The sequence below is a fragment of the Phaenicophaeus curvirostris genome, chromosome 4 (genome assembly GCF_032191515.1).
Source record: "Phaenicophaeus curvirostris isolate KB17595 chromosome 4, BPBGC_Pcur_1.0, whole genome shotgun sequence".
Taxonomy (NCBI): domain Eukaryota; kingdom Metazoa; phylum Chordata; class Aves; order Cuculiformes; family Cuculidae; genus Phaenicophaeus; species Phaenicophaeus curvirostris.
In genome coordinates this window covers 5,097,791-5,117,266 of record NC_091395.1, presented here as the reverse complement: position 1 = coordinate 5,117,266, position 19,476 = coordinate 5,097,791, and the positions used below count along the sequence as shown (strand labels likewise).

The 19,476-nt window shown below is 38.3% G+C and overlaps 1 protein-coding gene across 3 annotated transcripts; it reads right to left on the bottom strand.

The window, feature by feature from the left end:
• Positions 1-1,096: 1,096 nt before the first annotated feature.
• Positions 1,097-18,796, bottom strand: MYOZ2 (myozenin 2). 3 transcript variants are annotated; one of them, XM_069855157.1, is made up of 6 exons: positions 18,631-18,796; positions 17,964-18,067; positions 12,480-12,649; positions 10,035-10,164; positions 8,154-8,337; positions 1,097-1,528 (listed from the first exon to the last, which is right to left on the bottom strand). In XM_069855157.1, the coding sequence occupies exons 2-6, from the start codon at positions 18,037-18,039 to the stop codon at positions 1,297-1,299; spliced, it is 792 nt and encodes a 263-aa protein (XP_069711258.1). In that variant the 5' UTR covers positions 18,040-18,067; positions 18,631-18,796; the 3' UTR covers positions 1,097-1,296. The 3 variants fall into 3 exon arrangements, with proteins under 3 accessions (XP_069711258.1, XP_069711257.1, XP_069711259.1); XM_069855156.1 differs by having other exon boundaries at positions 18,626-18,794; XM_069855158.1 differs by lacking the exon at positions 17,964-18,067 and having other exon boundaries at positions 18,626-18,795.
• Positions 18,797-19,476: the final 680 nt, after the last annotated feature.

Sequence of the window (19,476 nt, the reverse complement as noted above, 5' to 3'; positions counted from 1 at the left end):
TCGTCTTCTGTGGGTTTCATCTTGAGATAAAATTTGATCAATGTCTTACCATAGAGTTTGCAAAATGTTATGAATACTCTGATTCAGTGAATATCTGAGATACCCAGAGACCTTGTGGATGTTGCATGCACACTTAGAGACCATAGTGCCCTGGAGAAGCATCTGGGTTGTTTGAGAGTGACCTGTTGGTTTGAGGCAAGTTCTCAGTTTCAAAACACCTACAAACTAAACGGTGTGTTAGAATATTCAACTGGCAGATATTGGGTACTTCTCAAACAGAAAAGCATTTAGAACCAAGCAATTATTAGACTGATGCTTGCCTCATGCTATAGTTGTAACCTGAAAAATGACACTGAAAACCAGCACCCTCTTAATGATTTTTGCCTGCCCCCTGTGTGGTTTCAGATGCTTAATAAGAATCTGATATTTGTAATTCTCAAATGTCAGAGCTTTCCAGCATGTCAAGAGCAAGAAAAATTGCATGCTTTTAAACCCTAGTATATGCTATGGCTGCAGGGGAAGAGGAGTAGGAAATTTCTTTCTAGTAAGAAAAGCATTTGTGGTAACAAAGCTCAGTGACACTAATTTGGTGTGTTTGCCAGAACCAGTCATTGGTGAGTTTTCCAGTTGTGGTTAACACAAACATCCTAGACTTGTCCAGGAAATACCTCTGTACTTTTTCATACTCCTGTGCAATCTTACACATTGCTAAATTGACTGTATTTTCTGTAAACAAAGACAGGTGACATGGATATTGACACCCATAATTAAAACTAAGAATCAGAAAGGAAGAAAATGGCCTAAACTTGTTGATGCTGAAGTAATGACAAAATTCTTAACTTTGACTAGGGGACAAAAGGTTGGTTTGGCAGAGCATATCTTGAGAAGGCTGCGCACAGAGTACGCTGTTGTGGTACTGCTTGGTTGTTGTACCATAATCAGGATACCTATTAAATCATATCATATCCCATGAGAGTTCTGACACTTTCTTTTCTTAATACACTTGTTCCTTAATGACAAGCAAAGATTTTAGAAAAGTTGTCTTTTTCACTGAAGTAAAAGAAGAATATATAAACAGAAATAGAAAACATCTCAGTCACATTTGCCAAATGACTTTATTTATATTATGTCTACAGATGAAACCAGGTGCCAGAAAAACAAAACTGCATCAGAAATTATTACTTATACTGCAGCTGCCATGGAAAAATTTTGTCAGTAGCCTGTAGTAATAGTTGGACCAAAAATACATGGATGTGCAGCTTTCAGTATCTTATATGATGTAGAGTGCAGCTTCCCTCACAGGTCCTCTGTTTCTGGAACAGTGTTGGAATCCGAAGGCTGAATGAAGACTACAGGAATATTCTCGGATGTCCATCCTTTAGGAGTCCTATTGAAGGATCTTCTGGTAGCAAGGGGGTTTGCAAAGAGCATGAATCTGGGATCATTAAGCATCAGTAGATTGAAATCTGGTACCTTGAATTTAACCAGCTTTGATGCTCTCTCAAAACCACCAAAGGGCGTGGCAACTCTGTAGATATCAGAGAAATAAAAGCAAAATGTGATTTTAGAAATACCTGCTTTCTCTTCCTCCTAGGAGCTGAAAATAACAGAAGCTATTTTAATGATACAGCTGCAGTACAATTTCTTGTTTTCATTTTAAAGCTTTTGGGAAAAGCATTCTAATTATTTTTATGGCGAATTCTCTTTACGTTCCCATTTATTTTCCCCTAGGTAAAGCCTTCAGTCTCCTGCACAATTCAAATGGATGGAAAAGCTGAAGGAGATGTTGCAAGAAAATCTTGTGTTTGGTGAGTCACAGTTACTAAACTTACTTTGTGGGTGATAAGTTGATAAAACTGAAGACGTAGTTCAAAATATCCTCTCTAGCAAGTAATTAGTTTATGGAGTTCTCACCCCATTTTCTCCTGTCCCCAGTTGCTTGTTCCTCCCACAACAGTGTATTTTAGCACCCTATTGTTGTACCAGTTAGAACATATGTGGGTTGTGCTGTGAACTTGGGTCACTTCAAGGTTAAACAAGGACCCTTCAAAACAAAAGAGCATTTTGAAATCCAATTTCAGCAGTCTGGTTTGTATCATTACACTCAAACAATTGTTACAATACAAGTGAGGAGGCAGTAAAGCGTAATGTGAAGCAGAAAGGAACAGCCAAAGACGACAGGCTCTGGAAAGGAGGGGAATGGGTGAGTACTTCTTACACCAGTTTTGTTTTTGAAGAAAATGTTTATGTAACAAAACCTTGAAACACTGCAAGCGGCCCCTACTCTTCTACCAGTATTTTTCATGTTATTTAAATGTAAATTTTCCCTCAGGTGATAAGCCTGAGGAACTAAAAGATAAGAAATGCTAAGCAGGAACTGACTGTTACATACATGTGCAAATATTCCAAAACAACAGTATTTCCAATACCTCCCATGCTTCTTCCAGATTTGCAGGCTTCTAGGCTGACACCCTACATTTTTCTGTCAGTTTTTCCAGGCTCCTTTGTATAAGCAAACTTTCCAAACAGACTATGATGTGCTTTACATTTTCACCAGCTGCATAACTTTTCCAGGATATAGTCTGGCCAGTCCAGAGTGTCAGATTTCTAAGCTACACGTGAGCACCTGTTTTCTGCAAAGCTAGAGACATAGCAGCATGCAAAAATGAACTTTTGTTGAAAAGGAATTTCACCATCCTTGGTAGATTTGTTGCAAACCAGCAGATCTGCTGGTATGTATTTCCAGTGGGTCCAGGTATTGTAGCAAAAGCCTGGAGAAATCAATACCAATAGAAAAGAAAAGAGATCATTTGAAGGTCTGACTAAGATGTTCAGCAAGATAACTGTAGATAAAACAAAACCTAAGGAGAATTAAGTGCACACATGCACAAGAAGAGATTAGTTCAGAGAAATGAATCCATGACCTAAAAGAAATGGTACTGCTGTGTCATTACACAGATAATTCACTGAATTTTGGCACAAGCAGTATTTGTTGCAGGGGATGGTGTTAACTCCAAACGGTAAATCCTGTAAGATATAAAGAATCATCAAAGTTCTGGGCATGTACGCAATGAGAGATGAGCTCTGCTTTGGATTAAGCCCTAAACTGTTTCTTAAATGAAGATAAGATTTTGCAGCAGCAGCCAGTCCAGGCATTGAACTCTCTTGAGGTCAAAGGAAATTCTTTATACAAACTGCCTGTGGTATCGAGCTCTTCTTCTGAAACTCTCTTCTAGGTCACAGTGTCAGATTGGACACCGCATGATACTGATTAAAAATAATTGCTTGGTAATTGGCACAGAGTGAATGTAGTGATCTACATACTACAGGATAATAGAGATTGTTTTAATTGCTGCTCTAATTAAGATAGACATTCTCACATTGTTGTAATATTTAAATCTCAACAATATGGAAATTAAAGGGATAAATCAATATGAACAGAGCAAAACTAGCTGTTTAAAATGCAAAACGATTTGGTAGTGTAAAACTTCCTCTTTGTGGTATTTTTAGGTATTAAATAAATCACATTTCTGTAGGTAGCAGAAATAGGAGGGTGTTCCGTGCAAATTCAAATATCTTTTGTGGGACAAAACCCCATGTAGTTCCTATTCAAAGTCTGGCCTCAGAGTATTATGCATTCCTGCATGCTAGGCAGAAGCCTGTGATGATCCACATAAAGGAGAGTACGGTAACTGGCGAATAGATGTTAATTTTCCTTTACAGCAGCAGTATACTTCTGTGACCAATAACATGTCTGACAACATGGTGTTGTAATGCCTGTGTTGTATGCTCATCAACTGTATCACTTGAGCTCTGATTCATTGTATAGAATCCTGAAACTCGTGTGTAAGAAATTCTTGTAGTCATTAATCATAATAAGGGCGGAAATGCTGGTTCAGAGCCATGGGAAGTAGCACCAGGAAGCGTAAGAGATTATTTAATATTCACTTTGCATATTCCTAAAAAGTAGGTGCATGATTTAGCAATAGCAGGCACAACCACATTTATTTTTAGCTGCCGTTTTTAGCAGGCCTTCTTTTATTTTTTCCTGCAGTCTTTCTTATTGAACATTCTGTTGTCTCAGCATGGGAGAGTGCTTGTAGTTGATTATTTGGGAAAGTCTGAAGAAATATTTTAACTGTACTGGATTAGCACTTTCTATTACATAATTACCAAAAATGAGAGTTTCACATTTTAAAATGGGACTGCCATTCTCAGAACATGCTGCTTATTGTTAATTCTGTGCAAAAAGGAGACGTAGGAGTGAAGAGCCTGACCCTGTGAGATGCTTAGAGCTTCGTGGTAACTTAGCACAAGAGCTAGTGCCAATTTCACAGAGGTATTTAGGTACTAGGGAGCTTGCTAAGCACCCAGTTTCCACTAAACTCAAATCACCTCAAGTTAGCACCCAAAATTCCTTTGAGGCTCTGGATCTCAGCATTTTTAAAAGAGTTCAGGATCCATTAATGAATAAAAACAGAGCCCAGTCCAGATGGACTGGATTCCTTTAGTGTTTTTGAAACAGTCGTCTTTGGGAATTGAGAAAGCTGAACAAGAATTTACCTGGTAAGAGAGGCAGAACTAGTCAGACTTGCTTGTCCTATGTGAGTAAGATGCAGTGCTTTGTATGTTACTCATAATCCTACCTTTGACATTTTATCCAGCTCCAAGAAAGCAGATGCAATAAAGGTACTAATTTAACAAACATTACAAATTCCTGAACAAACGTAGATTCATGTTGTCTTTCCCACAAATGATTATTAGGTGCTTCCACACTGGTAAAAGAGGCAAGAATTTTTTTCCACCAATTCTACAGTTCTAATAGGAATTAATCTCCAAGAGAAATCAGATAGTGTGGCTCTGATCTGCAGCATTTCTCTGCTAGCAGAGATTAATTTTCAACTAGGAGGGAAGGGTAGCCTTGTCTGCACGTTCTGTTCAGAGATCTTCAGAACCCAGTTTCTCTGATCATGCACTCTTGTCTATGTAAGATTAGTTAATGGCCAGTTAAGCCATTGCTGGCTGTCACACAGAAAGCCTTGCTTCAGAAAGCAAAGGTGCTTGATGTTTTCTGTCACTGCTTCTTCCTTCATTGACCTGCTAGCACTGCAAGATTGCTGCAGCACAAACTAGACACCAACTAACACCTCTGCAATTTCCTTAGGTCTGATTCTGCTCCTATTCTAAAAATTGCACTGTTGTAGGGCCCAGAGTTGTGTCTTTATTGCTGGCAGTGGAAAAAAACTCTGGATGCTATTTAGTGCTGAATATACTTTTAAACCATGCACGTGTGCATCTGTTCCAACACAGCAGCTGCTAAAGTTGTGATGCTTTTACAGTTTGTTGTGTAACAAGGCAGATTGAGAGGAACCTGAATCTAGCCTGTAAAATCTGAGTGCCATTTTAACAGATACCAATGAATGAACTGGGAAGAATCACAGGCCAGTTTGCTTTGGGAGCCCTGCGCATCACACTTGCTGTTAAGCCACACGCCCTCCTGACTAATAATGACTGTACCAGTGTTTTTCAGGAGAATAAACATAATGGCACTTTACTGAATGATGAAGCACAATAGGAAGCCTTGATTGATACCCCCACTGATAACAAAATGGTGCCACTATGTTATACTTTAATTGTTTAATAGAGTATCATTTGCTTTCTCTTCAAGACTGCAATTAAAGAAGCGAAGGATGCTGTGACCTAGATGTGCAGAATGTAGGATCTTGACATAGAAGTCCAAAGAGATAGCTCACCTTATGTGCAAAGCCTGTAGGCTGTGAAATTCCTCAGATGCCTAATGTTCTCCTTATACAAATGCTCAGAGCAGCTGCACCTATCTTACAGAACTCACCTGTGATTCTCTAATTAATAATCTTTTCCCTAAATTTCCATGCTTCAAAATACACACGCTTCAAAATACACATGCTTCAAAATACACACGATATGCTGCTGCAGCAAGATTTGAGCAAAATGGCACCTCATGGCACTTTCACTCAAAATCCATGGCTGTTAGAGTTGAAGCTCTGTGTCAAGTAGTAGTATGTGTATTCTGCAAGAGATTTGGATTCTCTTCAGTCTGATGACATCGCTTTGTAAGAGTGGATGTAACTGCTCACATATAGTAATCCAGCAAAAATGCTACCCAAAAATAAGAATTTTCTTGGACTAGGCAGAGTAGGACTCATCATAGAATGGTTTGGGTTGGAAGGGACCTTAAAGATCATCCAGTCCCAATCCCCCTGCTATGGGCAGGGACACCTCCCACAAGATCAGGTTGCTTAAAGCCTCATCCAGCCTGGCCTTGAACACTTGCAGGGATAGGGCAGCCACGACTCCTGTGGGCAACCTGTGCCAGTGCCTCACCACCCTCATGGGAAAACATTTCTTCCTAAAATCTAATCCAAATCTCCCCTCTTTCAGCTTAAAATCACCACACCCCTTGATCTATCCCTGCACTTCCTGATCAAGAGCCCCTCCCCAGATTTCCTGTGGGCCCTCTTTCTGAACTGTAAGGCTGGTCTAAGGTCTCCCTGGAGCCTTCTCTTCTCCAGGCTCAACCACCCTATCTCTCTCAGCCTGTCCTCGTATGGGAGGTGCTCCAGCCCTCAGATAATCTTCATGTCCCTCCTACACATCAGGTCACACAACTGATAGCAGAGAAGTATAGGTCCTGTTTTCTGCTCCTAAATCTGTTTAATTTACTGTAAGCAGTAGTTAAAGAAAGTGCATTGAAATATCTGGGTACACAGATGTAGACTGGTTTCTCTTTGCCCAAGTGAGTTTCTTAATTATTTAGCTAGGGAAAGGTGTTTACTCTCTCTAGTCCGAAGAGATTTATTATTTTCTGTACAATGGCACAGGTCTTAATCAGGGAAGTGAAGAATGTTTGCACCTCCTCCACGCAAGAGCCGGAAAGCCAGTTGTTACACCTCTCCCCAGGGTTTGACATTTCTGTAGAAATAAACCCAGGCTGATTTCCAAATAAACCCATGCTATTTCCAAAGAAGTGAACCTTTTTGCCTTTGCAGATTTTGATAGAATACATGTGACCCTAGCTCTGTTTTTTTTGAAAGGAAGACCTTAATCTAGCCCTCACCCAAAGACCACCAGACAGAATTAGGTGCTGATGGCCTTAGCAAAGAGAAATTTAAGTCATATTTAGTCTTCTCCGTAATGTTTTGTGTTTGTTAGTTCAGCGTGCGTGTGCTGTCTGATTTGAATCCTATAATCAGACACTACTCTCCTGTGTGTTTCCAGTGGTGTAGACATCTAATTCTTGGCTGTAAAATCCTTTCCCAGAGCGTGGTATCTTGAATTTCAATATTGCAAATTCTCAGTTTCTCTTTGGGTCTACTCCCTCTTGCTAGAAAACATAAATTTGTGTGCACTGTATGTAATGGCTTTGCTAGGTCCACCAGGCATCCATTTATTTTCTTTTGGATGTGGATTTTTTTTCCCATGAGAAGGAGAATGTGGCATATTATATTTGTGTGCTCTGTGTTTTGAATTTACCAGTTTCACAGTCTGGGTCTGGGTTTTTGTGCCAGGGTTTAGGCTTTAAAAGTTCAAGTCTGCTTGCAATGTTTTATCTGTTAATTTGTTACCAAAGATTGTCAAAGATATAAAAAATGTTAAATGCAATAAAATATGCAATCTGCTTCCTATTTGAGGGATTGGTTGAGGGACGAAGTTCATTGTATTACCATGTCCTAAAAAACAAGCCATGTGACTTGTACTGAAAAACAAAAGAGTGATTTGCATTTTACAGCTCACAAAGTTTTAGCCAAGTTTCCCTGATAGATCTTATCATCCTGTACCTACTGAAGTCAACAACAGAGGAGTTAGAAGCGTTACTATAGCCCATGCCATCCGTTCATTGAATGCATTGGATTCTGATTCTTTCTTTCGTTCAGTATTTTCAACAAGTCATCTTACATTCCTGAGTCTACAAGTTAATTTTGGATCCATACTTCAGAGAGAAATTGGTTTCCTCCTTTATGCCTGTTTGCCACTTGTAATCTGTGTGTGTCCGTGTTCATGTTTGTGCACATACTTACAAACCCAGAGGGCAGTTTTTTACAGCTGGTAGGAAGATTTTGTTTCATAGTAAGTGTTTTTCTGCACTGTAAAATTCAGTGTCTGTTCAGACGTACCTGTTAAAGCTCCTGTAGTCAGGCAGTTCTGGCCTTGCTTCAGGTTTCAAAAGTTTAGGATATAAAGCTTCTAGTAGCTCTGGATCATCCCTGATGGCTTCAATCCAAGGAGACTGATAATACTTTGGCACAGAAGTAGTGTTGAACTTTTCAGGAGGAATTTCTTTCAGTGGTCCAGAATATCCTGCAAGGTGATAAAGGCAAAACCATTAGAATAATACTTTCTGTTTTCTGCTTCCTTATCACCATCCTCTGTGACTAGGAAGTAACTTACCGTCATTTCACGGTTAGGTAAAATGAACAATTGGATCAGGTCACCTGCCTAAGCCTACATGGAAACAGAAAGCTGGCAGGGGGAAGCTATCCAACCTATTTTGAGGCTAGGTTTATATTAGTTTTAGATAAATTTGTTTCTATGATTATAAGCATTTGTTTGAACCCAGACTATAGTTACACAGCCCTTGGACTGAATTAACAAAAAGAGTTTAAAACACTCTTTTGGTTAAAACTAAGATAATTCTATAGTCTTTGGGTGAAATTTTCCAAAAGTATTAAAAGGACTTAGGATCACAGCCATTATAGTGGAGTTTTTTGTCTTTGCTTCTGCCTTAGATGCTTTAAATGTCCTACATACTCTGCTCCTTTTCATCACCTGAAAAAGTGAAGAATCAGTTGTTTTCTCTGCATAATCACCTGAGGATCAGTCTCTGGACAGAATTTTACTAAATAAATTCCATATTCAGTGTCATTTCTTCTAAAGCCAAGTACAGTATACCAGGAATAAATGGAGGGGAGGGGACCCAGACCTTAATATACAGTTTGAAGAACTAAAACCAGCAAGGGGGTATCCTTATATGTATATAAATATACTTTGAAAAGCAAGGGAAATCTCTTCTACCCTTTTTACCCTTCCATTACACTTAGCTCTTTAAATTAATGTTTCCTTCTATTAGTTTAGAAAAACCTTGTGGTTTGATATCTCCTCCTTTTGCCAGACCTTTTTTTCCTTAAAATAGGCTTGAAAATTTCTATTGTGTCTCAGGAATGGAAGTTGCCACTGTTCATATTGGTTTTGACCAATGGATGCACAGGGCCTTAGCAAACACTAACAGAGCAGCGTTGACCTAGTTTACTTAGACTGGAAAAGGTCTGCACAAAACATGCATTGAGTAATTCTGAACAAAGAATGAATTTGTAAATCCCACAGTCTGCTCATGGATAATTCATAAACAGGAAGAAGGGATATATCTCTGAATAAATTAATTAAAACGAATTAGCCTTCTCTGGTCTTTAAAGAATACAAAATAAGGCCTTCTTGTAGCTCCCTGCTTGAAATAAAGGCAACAGTACCCTCACAGTTAAGGACTTAAAAAAGAACAGTTTATAGAGCCAGAGGCAAATTCCTTTTCAAGTTACTTGTCAGTAAAGGTTCCTAGTAAATCCTACAGTGGCTTCAGTTTTACATTTATAGATAATTAAAATACAATGGATAACTTGCAGACTGTTGAGCAGTGAGTTGCTTATTAGAAGCAAAGGTTTGGCAAAGGAAAACCAGTATATTAATCCGGTTTTAAATCTGAGGATGTGTTTCTCAATGTTTATAAGACCTGTAAATCCAAGAGTAGTCTCTCTTGACATTAAGGTATGTTTTCAGTTTAGGGAGCAGCAGTACAAAAAGCATATAAAATCTTTAAAAATGAACAGAAACAACTGGAAAGCACCATTTCTCGTTTCTGTGGGAGATTCTTATCAGTTATCTGGCACAAATTTATCGATTTCTAATGTTAAGTCCACTAACAAATTCTGTTTTATAAAGAGGTCCTTCCTTGGCTGTGAAATGAAAGCTAAATATATTTTAATGTCTGTAAGCTCATATGTTACCTGGGGCAATGTTGTCAGGATGCGGTGGGCTCCGGGGATCAGGTGTATTAGGAGGTGTCATTGGGGCATGCTGGGGAATTCCTTCAACACTGAGGCCATCCATTGTAACACTCTGTATGGGCTCTCCACGCTGCGTTCAAATAGAAATAAATATTATTGACAGCACAGGCAAAAAAAGCCTCTATGGTTCTCTGTTGAGGGTTGGAGTGATACTCCAATTTACAGCCCTAGGGTGTGCTGTCCAAAGGCATTCTCTTCTGGTTTGGTACCCTGCTTGCTGTTAGCCAGAAGGTGGAAGTTTCACAACTCTCTTACATTGGCTATGCAAGCAAAAAAGAATTATTTTTCAGTGTTAGAAATGATATTCCAGCACAGTTTTAAATGTCTGTATTAAAAGTGCATGAATGCTTTATTGGGAAGATGGGAGGTGGTGTGAGCTAGGTGTCAGCAAGGGCCCTGAAGCCTTATAACCATCCAGTTGAGTTGTCTGACCTAAGTTTGGGATATTCAGATATTGATATTCAGTCTGTGTAGAGTGTTCATCCCATCTGCTGCCTACACCAATCACTGCAAAATCTGTCTGTGGGCTGTGTGGTTCACAGCCAGGAGTAGGTCTGGTCACTTTGGCAGGGGAGCGTGGCATAAAATGTGTCTCTTGGATCAGTACAAGCTGTTGTGTGCCAGAGAGAACACCCTTCCTACCTAAAGGTTCAAGAAATCTGGCATGCTTGAGCCGTTTGAGTTTCAAAGCACTGATTCTTCAAAGCGTCTCCTCCCATTTCAGTTGAAAATTCACTGCATTTGTTGAATTGCTTTTGTTTGACATTTTCTCTTCCTTTATTTGTAGTAGAAATAACAACCTCAGTGCAGGTCACTTTCTGGAAATTCATGATATGCTGTTATTTTCCACCCTCCTATCAGGTCATCGGTTCTAAGGAAACATCCAAAGGCTTAATCATTGTTGCATAAATATAGAATTATGGTGTCATAAGAAGTCAGCATCTTATTTTAGCTATGACACATAGGCTAAAAGCAATTTAAATATAGACTGTTCTAGAGTAAGAGTTTCTTAAAGTAGGAAAGCAAACAAATAATACTTGTTTAAACTTGAAACAAAAAAAATCAAGGTCATGTATTTTCTGGCCATCCTGGAGTATGCTAGAAATATTAATTTTGGCTGGCAGAATCATAAAGGCGATGAAGATGACACCAGTGGTGGCTCAATAGGCATTTAAGGGAAGGGAACAGAAACCGGAGGCATCATTGTTTCACATGTCAGAATGTCATAGTGACTGCACAGCATGTGTACTCCGTGTTTTTGTGGGAAGGAGCAGACTAGAATGGAACTGATTTGTCAGACTTTGTAGCAATAACATGGAACTGGATGCAGACATTCTGATTGATGCTGTTGTGCTTAGAATATATCTGTGTAGCTTCTAATACTCAGTAGAGGGAGAAATTGGGGGGGGAGGGGGAGAGCTGTATTCATCCATGGGATTCTAAATAATAGTGTCTGATAATATTTTTAGGTGTTCAATAGAGTTATTCAGATTTTTAATATGGGATTTCTTTTGTGCAGATTTATTTTAAAAGGCAGATTTATCAAAACTCGGGCATGTTCTCATTTAATCCCTGTGTAATTTAATTTCTGTCAAGGGAGTAGCCAAAGAAGTTTGAAATATCTGTACCATGAAAAAAGAAATGTAAGACAGGCAGGCTAGAAGCATATTAGTGCCAGTTGTGAGAGTAGTTTTGCTGCCTGGGAACCACATTGAGACTACCTACCCGTTTTAGTAAAAATACTTACTGATTGCATGAAACAGACTTTTACTTCTTCCAACCTTTTGAAAATCTTTAACTAGTTAGTTTTCAGTCATCAATTACAGTGATAAAGAGTAGGAACTCTAATCACCAGTAACCTGAATCAGATTGGAATGAGAATGATTTGAATCCGATGTCCTTACGTATTGAGGCTTTCAGATTTTTTTATTTATCTATAAGAGCTCAATAAAATACAAAGAGCCCACTTCGTGGTAGCCTCATTCTACTACAGGATTTTGCTTTTATTCTTCCTAAAACTACAAATGAATTGTGCAGAATCATAGAATGGTTTGGATTGGCAGGGACCTTAAAGCCCATCCAGTTCCAACCCCCCTGCCATAAGCAGGGACATCTCCCACTGGATCAGGTTGCTCCAAGCCCCATCCAACCTGGCCTTGAACACCTCCAGGGATGGGGCAGCCATGACTCCTCTGGGCAACCTGTGCCAGTGCCTCACTGCTCACACAGGAAAACATTTCTTTCTAATACCAAATATAAATCTCCCCTCTTTCAGCTTAAAACCACTCCCCCTTGTCCTGTAACAACACGATGTGTCATGAGCACCATGGCAACCCCAAGGTAATCTCACCATGTTTCATTATTAAGTTATTACCAAATACTCACATTTCTTGGTTTGTTTGCGACATAATGATAGTTTTCGTATGTGTATTTGTCAGATCTCCGCTGACGTCTCTTGAAGAGTCTTGCACCTCTGTTGCTGAGTGTCGATAGTTCCTCTACCATGATATCTCTGGGGGTGCTGACCTTTTTTCCAAGGTTTAAGGTCGGGGAGACTGCAATACAATGGACAAATACATACCTCTGTTTTTCCTTAAACACCTGATATTGCATACTGCACCATAAATACAACAACATGTCAATACATACTTATCTAACACATAACAGCTTCATACGGTGTTAGTGAAATTAATCCTTCCTCCAAAATTTTGGAGCAGAGTATTGAACACCACAAAGATTCAAAGATGCGAAGCACTTCAAGCTGCAAATTTACTTCAGTTGAGTGGCATTCAAATTAAAATCATGTCTATGATGTCCTACACACTATCTTAACAGCAAACTGGTGAAAACTGGCTTCTGCTGAAACCAAAACCAAAATTCCATCTGATCCCAGAGATCTCACATCAAACCTTCAGTTTGCTTTGTGTGCCCTGCTTTGGATAGATGAGCAAGTAACCCCATTTAAAGAGTTATGCCAGTTACTTATTGCTTGTAAACATTTTATTGTCAGTTATTCTTTAATTTTCTGCTTGCTTTTGAAATCCAGGGCACGTTTTGTACTTCAAGAAAAGGTTGTATTAGAAAGTCCATATTAAATAGTATTTTTTAAACTATTTTTAAAGAAGCTTTGGAAGCTCAAGGTGTTCAAAGGAGAACCCTAACAAAGAATTACATCATACTTCAAGGAATTGATATTTTTAGCACATTTTCTTTTTAATTCCCTTTAGGAGTAAACTGAATCACTGGATGCAATATTACTTTGTTCACTGCTTGGGAAAAAAGTCATTCTTTGTCTTTTTAGGATGATGTCTCCTGGATGATTTGAAAATGAAAATGCATAAGCAGGGGAAGGGGAGATCTTTTTGGACAGTAAATGATGAAGTCTGAATATCAGAACCCTTACTGGTCATCTTTGTGGTAATGTTCTGGTAATTGGGATGCTGATGCAATGAGAGACCTGTTGCTTATTGACTGGGCTCTCTCAGTAGGAGTTCTCAACATATAGATAAAGCTTAACCATAGAATAGGTTTGATAGGAATGGTTGGACTCGATGATCCGGTGGGTCTCTTCCAACCCGGTTATTCTATGATTCTATGATTCTATGAATACAGTAACTTCAACAGTGAATAAACTATTTTCTACTAATGTATTTCTGCTTTGAAGGTTGTAGAATTTAACAAACATAACAATAATTGGATCACACAGTAAAAGAAGTATTTTTAGGAAAATAATTCCTGATGCCACTTAGTTTATCATTTTATTAACTTAAATTTTTCTCCTCAGTTGTACATAAGCTTCAGGGAGAAAAATAGGAAGATGTGGTCTACTTTGAGGATTATATCAATGTTCTAGTATGTTTCTTTGGTCCTCTTATTCGAAGTCACAGTCTGTTATTCCTTTAAAAAGGAGACATTCTATTCTTTGCATATTCTTATGGTCTACGGGATTTAAAATTCTAGACTTTGACATGTATTTTAACACATTAAAATGAAATGAAAGCAAATTGTCTATAAGACAGTGTATCTTGCTTCCAGAGTAAGCACACAGGAAGCCTCGCTTAAAATGACATCACAAATGTACTTAATATCAAAGTTAATGTTGCATATGCAGTTTCATTTTGAGTAAATGGCATGTTCAACATGGCATATGTCTCCTAGTAACTTTATGTTGGAAAAACAGCATGATTTGCTGACATTTAGGAAAACTTAATTGAGACAGGTATATTAAATATTTAGCCAAAGCTGCATAGACTAGGTTTTTCCATGCAGTAAATCAAACAAGTTTGTGGGCCTTGGAGTACATCACTGTTGATCCACTTCCGTTCATCCTGATTTCAGCTGAGTGTTTGTATTAGGTTTAACTAAAGGAGGAGCAAACTAACTGCATTGTGAGCCAGAGCATGCACTTCTGCTTTAAAAATAGTGTACACAAAGAATCCAAACACCCTCCTGTTATTTAAGAGGCAACTACTAAACAGAGAGCTCTTAACATGGAAGGATATGACTGAGCTTGCCCACTGTAGCCATATGACAGGTTGGGGGGGGTTGGCTCTGGGGTTGAGATAAGCATACCCGCTATTGGCTTGTGGCCTGAAATTTAGACCTGCAGGTCATATCTTGATTTTGTTGTTTCTCAAGATTACTCCAGGGTTATGGACTGTTGGATGGGTTTATATTAGTAAGGAGTAAGAAATTTACCCCTCAAATCAACAGGATTTTCACATAGAAAAAGCTTTCCTTCATTTTACAGAGAGTGGGCGGTATGCTCATTCTCAGGGACCAGGGTGCCAAGGTGATTGCAGGTGTCTGTCCAAGCCACTTGCTATTCTTCTGGGACACTCCGCATGTTAACTATTTTGGGCCTTGCTGTTCCCTTACATACGTAGTGTTCTTGTTAATGTTAACTGAAGGCTCCAATGTACTTTGTAACCCACAGTTGTGTACTGTTGTGTATCCAGGCAGCATCCCAAAAACATAAGTGTGAAGTTCATTTGAATCCCTTGCCAACGAAAATCTAATCATCTGTCTGTTTTGTGATGTGTCTAGGGATTGTTTCAGTGTCAGTGCAGAAAAGGCGATGAACAATCAGAAAAGGAGGACAATGTCATAAATGGAAATTGTAAATTAATACTGGAACTTTAATTCATAATTTAACACTAATCTTAACCTTTTAGCTTCATTTCTTAATTTGTTTGTGCCAACTCCTTCCTGTCCTGTCCTTAAAATCATAACAGACTGTATTTAAATATTATTTCTGTAATTTCTCAATCGTTCACCACTGAATCCCTTTCGATCCTCCAGTTTACAATCTTCTAAATATCTTAATCTGGATTATAAATTTTAATAATGAATAATGTGTACATATTTGTTGTGGTATCAGAAATAAGATTTTTTTTTGCTGTATCATGAAAGACAGTTAATCATGCAGCTACTGAGGAATGCATTTAAGAAATCATAGAACTGAACATGAGATTTAAGTGTAATTGAAGGCTAACCTGATGAACTGTGAGGGCTTCTTGAAACATAAGTGTTTACGTACAGGTTTAGCAAGAAACCTTGGAAATGTTTTGATTATTGCAAGTCTGCCAGGAAAAAAACAATGGCTTGAAGAGGTCCCTGCACCCACAAGCTGATTTACTACTAATCGCTCTTCTGAGACCATGAGAGAGTTAATAGGTAGTGTTTGATCTGCAGCATTTTATGATATGTCAGACTTCTCTAAAACACAGTCTTGTCTTCCAAGCCAGCAGGATATATGGACTTACAGTCATTACCAGACTTGCCCAGAGACTGGTAATCTTTGAGACACTGATAGAGACTTTGGTGATTTTGCATCTTATCAACAACTGTTTCTGCTATGAATATCTTCTAACAAGAAATTTGTCAGTCACTGTTTACCTGAAAGCACTGTAGTAAAATAAGGCTGAAATAAAAATGCAGTAGGTTTGCTTTCTGTGGTCGTTCCAGGCTACAGGGGCTCGTGTTACAGAATCTTCTGTTGCTGTTTACCTCTGTTAATAGCAGGGAGTTTTATAGGTCTGTGAGACTGGCTCAAACAGTACATTTTTTACATAATTACTTGGTGCAGGACCTTCATTACTAATAGTGATGTGAAACCCAAAAAGACAGCAGTTCACCCTCCAGATCTCAGGTTAAGCTTGTTGAACTAATGATTAGGGGAAAAAGAAATTGTCAAAAATTAAAAGAGCTGAATTTAGTTATGTAAGCACCAGATTTCTCTTTGATTTTTCTGAGAATTGTTCAGGTCTGGTCCCAGAGAACTAGTATATACTTTTTGTGATTACAACTTTGCTATCCTTCTGCTTCTTAACTGATTTCACTGTGTTTGTATGCTTATAGATTTCAGACTCTTATCCATTTAATGATATTCCATAATTTTTTTAACATTTAAATATTCCAGGTATCTAAAGAAAAGGAAAAAGTAGAATGTACACTTAAAGAGTTGGTATTGCCTTCAGTGGACACATAGCACAATATATCTTGTAGGATAAGCTGTCCTATCTATGTGTATGAATCCAAACTTGAGGGCAAGCCTGATAATATGTAAATAATAAAAAGGACAGATGATGTGAGGCAAATGCCAGGCATCAGCACAGATTATCCAGTAACTCCAGTGATTTCAAGGACTCTATGCTAGATCTGTTAGCATTGCTGTGAATAGTAGCAACATTTTACCAGCTTTCAGGCTATTTCAGTCACACAGAGTGCTTGGGTTTAAAATACCAAATAAAAGGAAGCTCTAATGAAATCTGTAAGGACAGATTGGCTCTCAAACTTAAGTGTATGTTCAGTGGAAAATAGAAAGATATATTTGCTTAGGAATAGAAATTACAGCAAAAAAATTATGGAAATAACAGAAGGACTAGGCACCGAAATTCATAGCTGCTTTTTCTAAAATCACTGTGTCTCTTTTCCCATCCTTCCTGCTATCACAATGATCAGTGAGTGAGTACAGAAATCATCCTCAAATTCTTTAGAGCAAAAGCCCACAAGAAATATTTTTCAGTACCAGAATTTAATGCTCAGTGTTTTATCCTCTGAGAGTGGTATAGTTTTCATAAATTGAGGCTTTTGGGGTGCTTATCACTTTTAAAACATTAATCTTTCATGTAGATGGTAAAAAAAGTCTTCATGGGGTGGATTGGAAGGATCTCCAAAAGCATCCAGCACATACCTAATGAAAGCCGAGCAGATATGTATTCCCAACTGAGTTAATTGCTTCTTAAGGTGTCACATGAGAAATGTGATTTTAAGAACCTGTTTTAGAAAATCAAACTACCTTCTCATAAGTGTCTGCACTTTCATCAATGCAGCAACAGAAAAGTAGAATTTCTTCAGATAAGATTAATTTGTGGCTGTGCATTAGAGAGAATTGCCAGATGCTAGTGAAATTTGTTAGTTACAAAGATGAAGTTTGAGAGGAAGGAACAGAGATGTAAACATTTGTTTCAAAATCCTTTATCATCATATAAATAAGCAGAGTGAAACAGAGCAAAACCAGAGGATACAGATCAGCACGTTTCTTAGATGATAGCCTTGTCAAATGGAATGAAGTCATGTTATTAACCCCAAATAATATTCTGAAAGGCTATCCTAGCAGAATGTACATCAGCTGTTAGATTACTTCATTCCTCCACAGCAGTTGTTCATCTGAAAATAGCTTTCAAATGAAAAGAGGCAACTACAAAAGGATTAGTTACCATAGGCAGCATGATACTCCCACAAGATTATTTATGGCAAAGCACCCAGAGACAAAGCTGTAAGACAGTTAAATTCTATGATTAAAAAAATATATTAGAGAGGGCTAGAGGACATGGCATATACAGTAAGCTGGGTTCAACGCTATACCATTTCTCTGTATTTCATCCATAATGGCTGATGCGTGTTGTTTCCTCTCTTTGACCATGGCAGAATGTGATAACATTGTGATTTGCTGATACGATTTTTCCTTGCTGAAAAAAAACAACACATTTTTACATTGTTGAGCCAGCTTGCACAATTCAGCCAAATTTAATTCCTAATAGCCCATTTAGAATGGCTGAATAGTGAAGGTAGTTCTTTCTGATTTAGAAATACTGCACTCCTAGTTGTGCAAAATGTACTGGCAGTTCTTCCTTGCAGACAGATGCTGGGACATGATCTGACGGATAGAGGATTTGAAGGAATGGACTTCGAGTTAGCTACTTAAATTCAGTAGCAAAATCTGTCAGTGTTCTAGGCCTTCTCACATCTACACAATTATATTAAAAGATGTAAATTCATAACTAATATTTTAATTACATCTTGGGGTTTGATTTCAGAAATGTTACATTTTGACATATCATAATCTAATAAAGAATTTGAGGAACTAAATGAGATGCTCTGGCATCTTCAAAAGAAAGTGCATTTCTGACTAAGTAAAAAAATAAAGATCTTTTTAATTGCAGAGGCAAGAGCTTACACAAATGTCTTTTATATGACAGTTTGTAGGACAGACAATGTCAAAATATTTCAGGAAACAATACACTTACCCTACCGTTTTGTTGTGCAGAAAAAAGCGATCTCAACCCTTTAGTTGAAGCTTCGGGAGTTAGTTATGTATTGGGATGACCTGCCTGGTCCAGGATGGTTTCTACCCTTGTGCTTGAATCTGCATGGTACCTAGTGCCGAAACAAACTGGGCGCTGATCCTCTTCAAAGGGACTGGCATCCAGCTGACATCAACCAGTTATATATAGAATCAAACACTCCAGCCACTCATATCTTCCTGGCGAAAGAAGAGAACAGAAAAGGTTCAACTGCACCCACAACAAAGAGTGCTTATATCCCTTTCAGGGCTTATTGGAAGATTTAATGGAACGCTCCCCTCGTACTCGTACAGATCATCTCCTCATCACCTCTGAGGAATAATAATCTCCATGTTAGAACCAGGAAAGAGATGTTTAAAAATAAGGTGTTAAATATATGGATGGGCAAGACTATATCAGATGAGAATGGCATGGGCTAATCCTTTAGTGAAAGATGAAACCATGCTTCAATAGTAGCTGATGGCTGAAGTCAGTGGCAGATGGCTGATGTACAAAGTCTGTTCTGAAAAAGAAAGGAGAAATTGTTCAGTATTATACGTGGTAGGGAGTAACTGCTCAACAAGCACATGCCTTGCAAACTGTTACTCAAAATCTCTTTATTTTCTTTGTGCATTAGGAACAGAAACCTGCAGTAATTTGAAACTTAGTAATATTTAGCAGTGCAGGATACCATTGTATCAATATATCAAAGAAATGTTTGATATGTAGAGTACAGACTTTTCATGAGGACAACCAACTTCACACAGAAAGAAACAGTGGCAGAAGGAAACATTCCCCCCTGCACTTACCCTCCT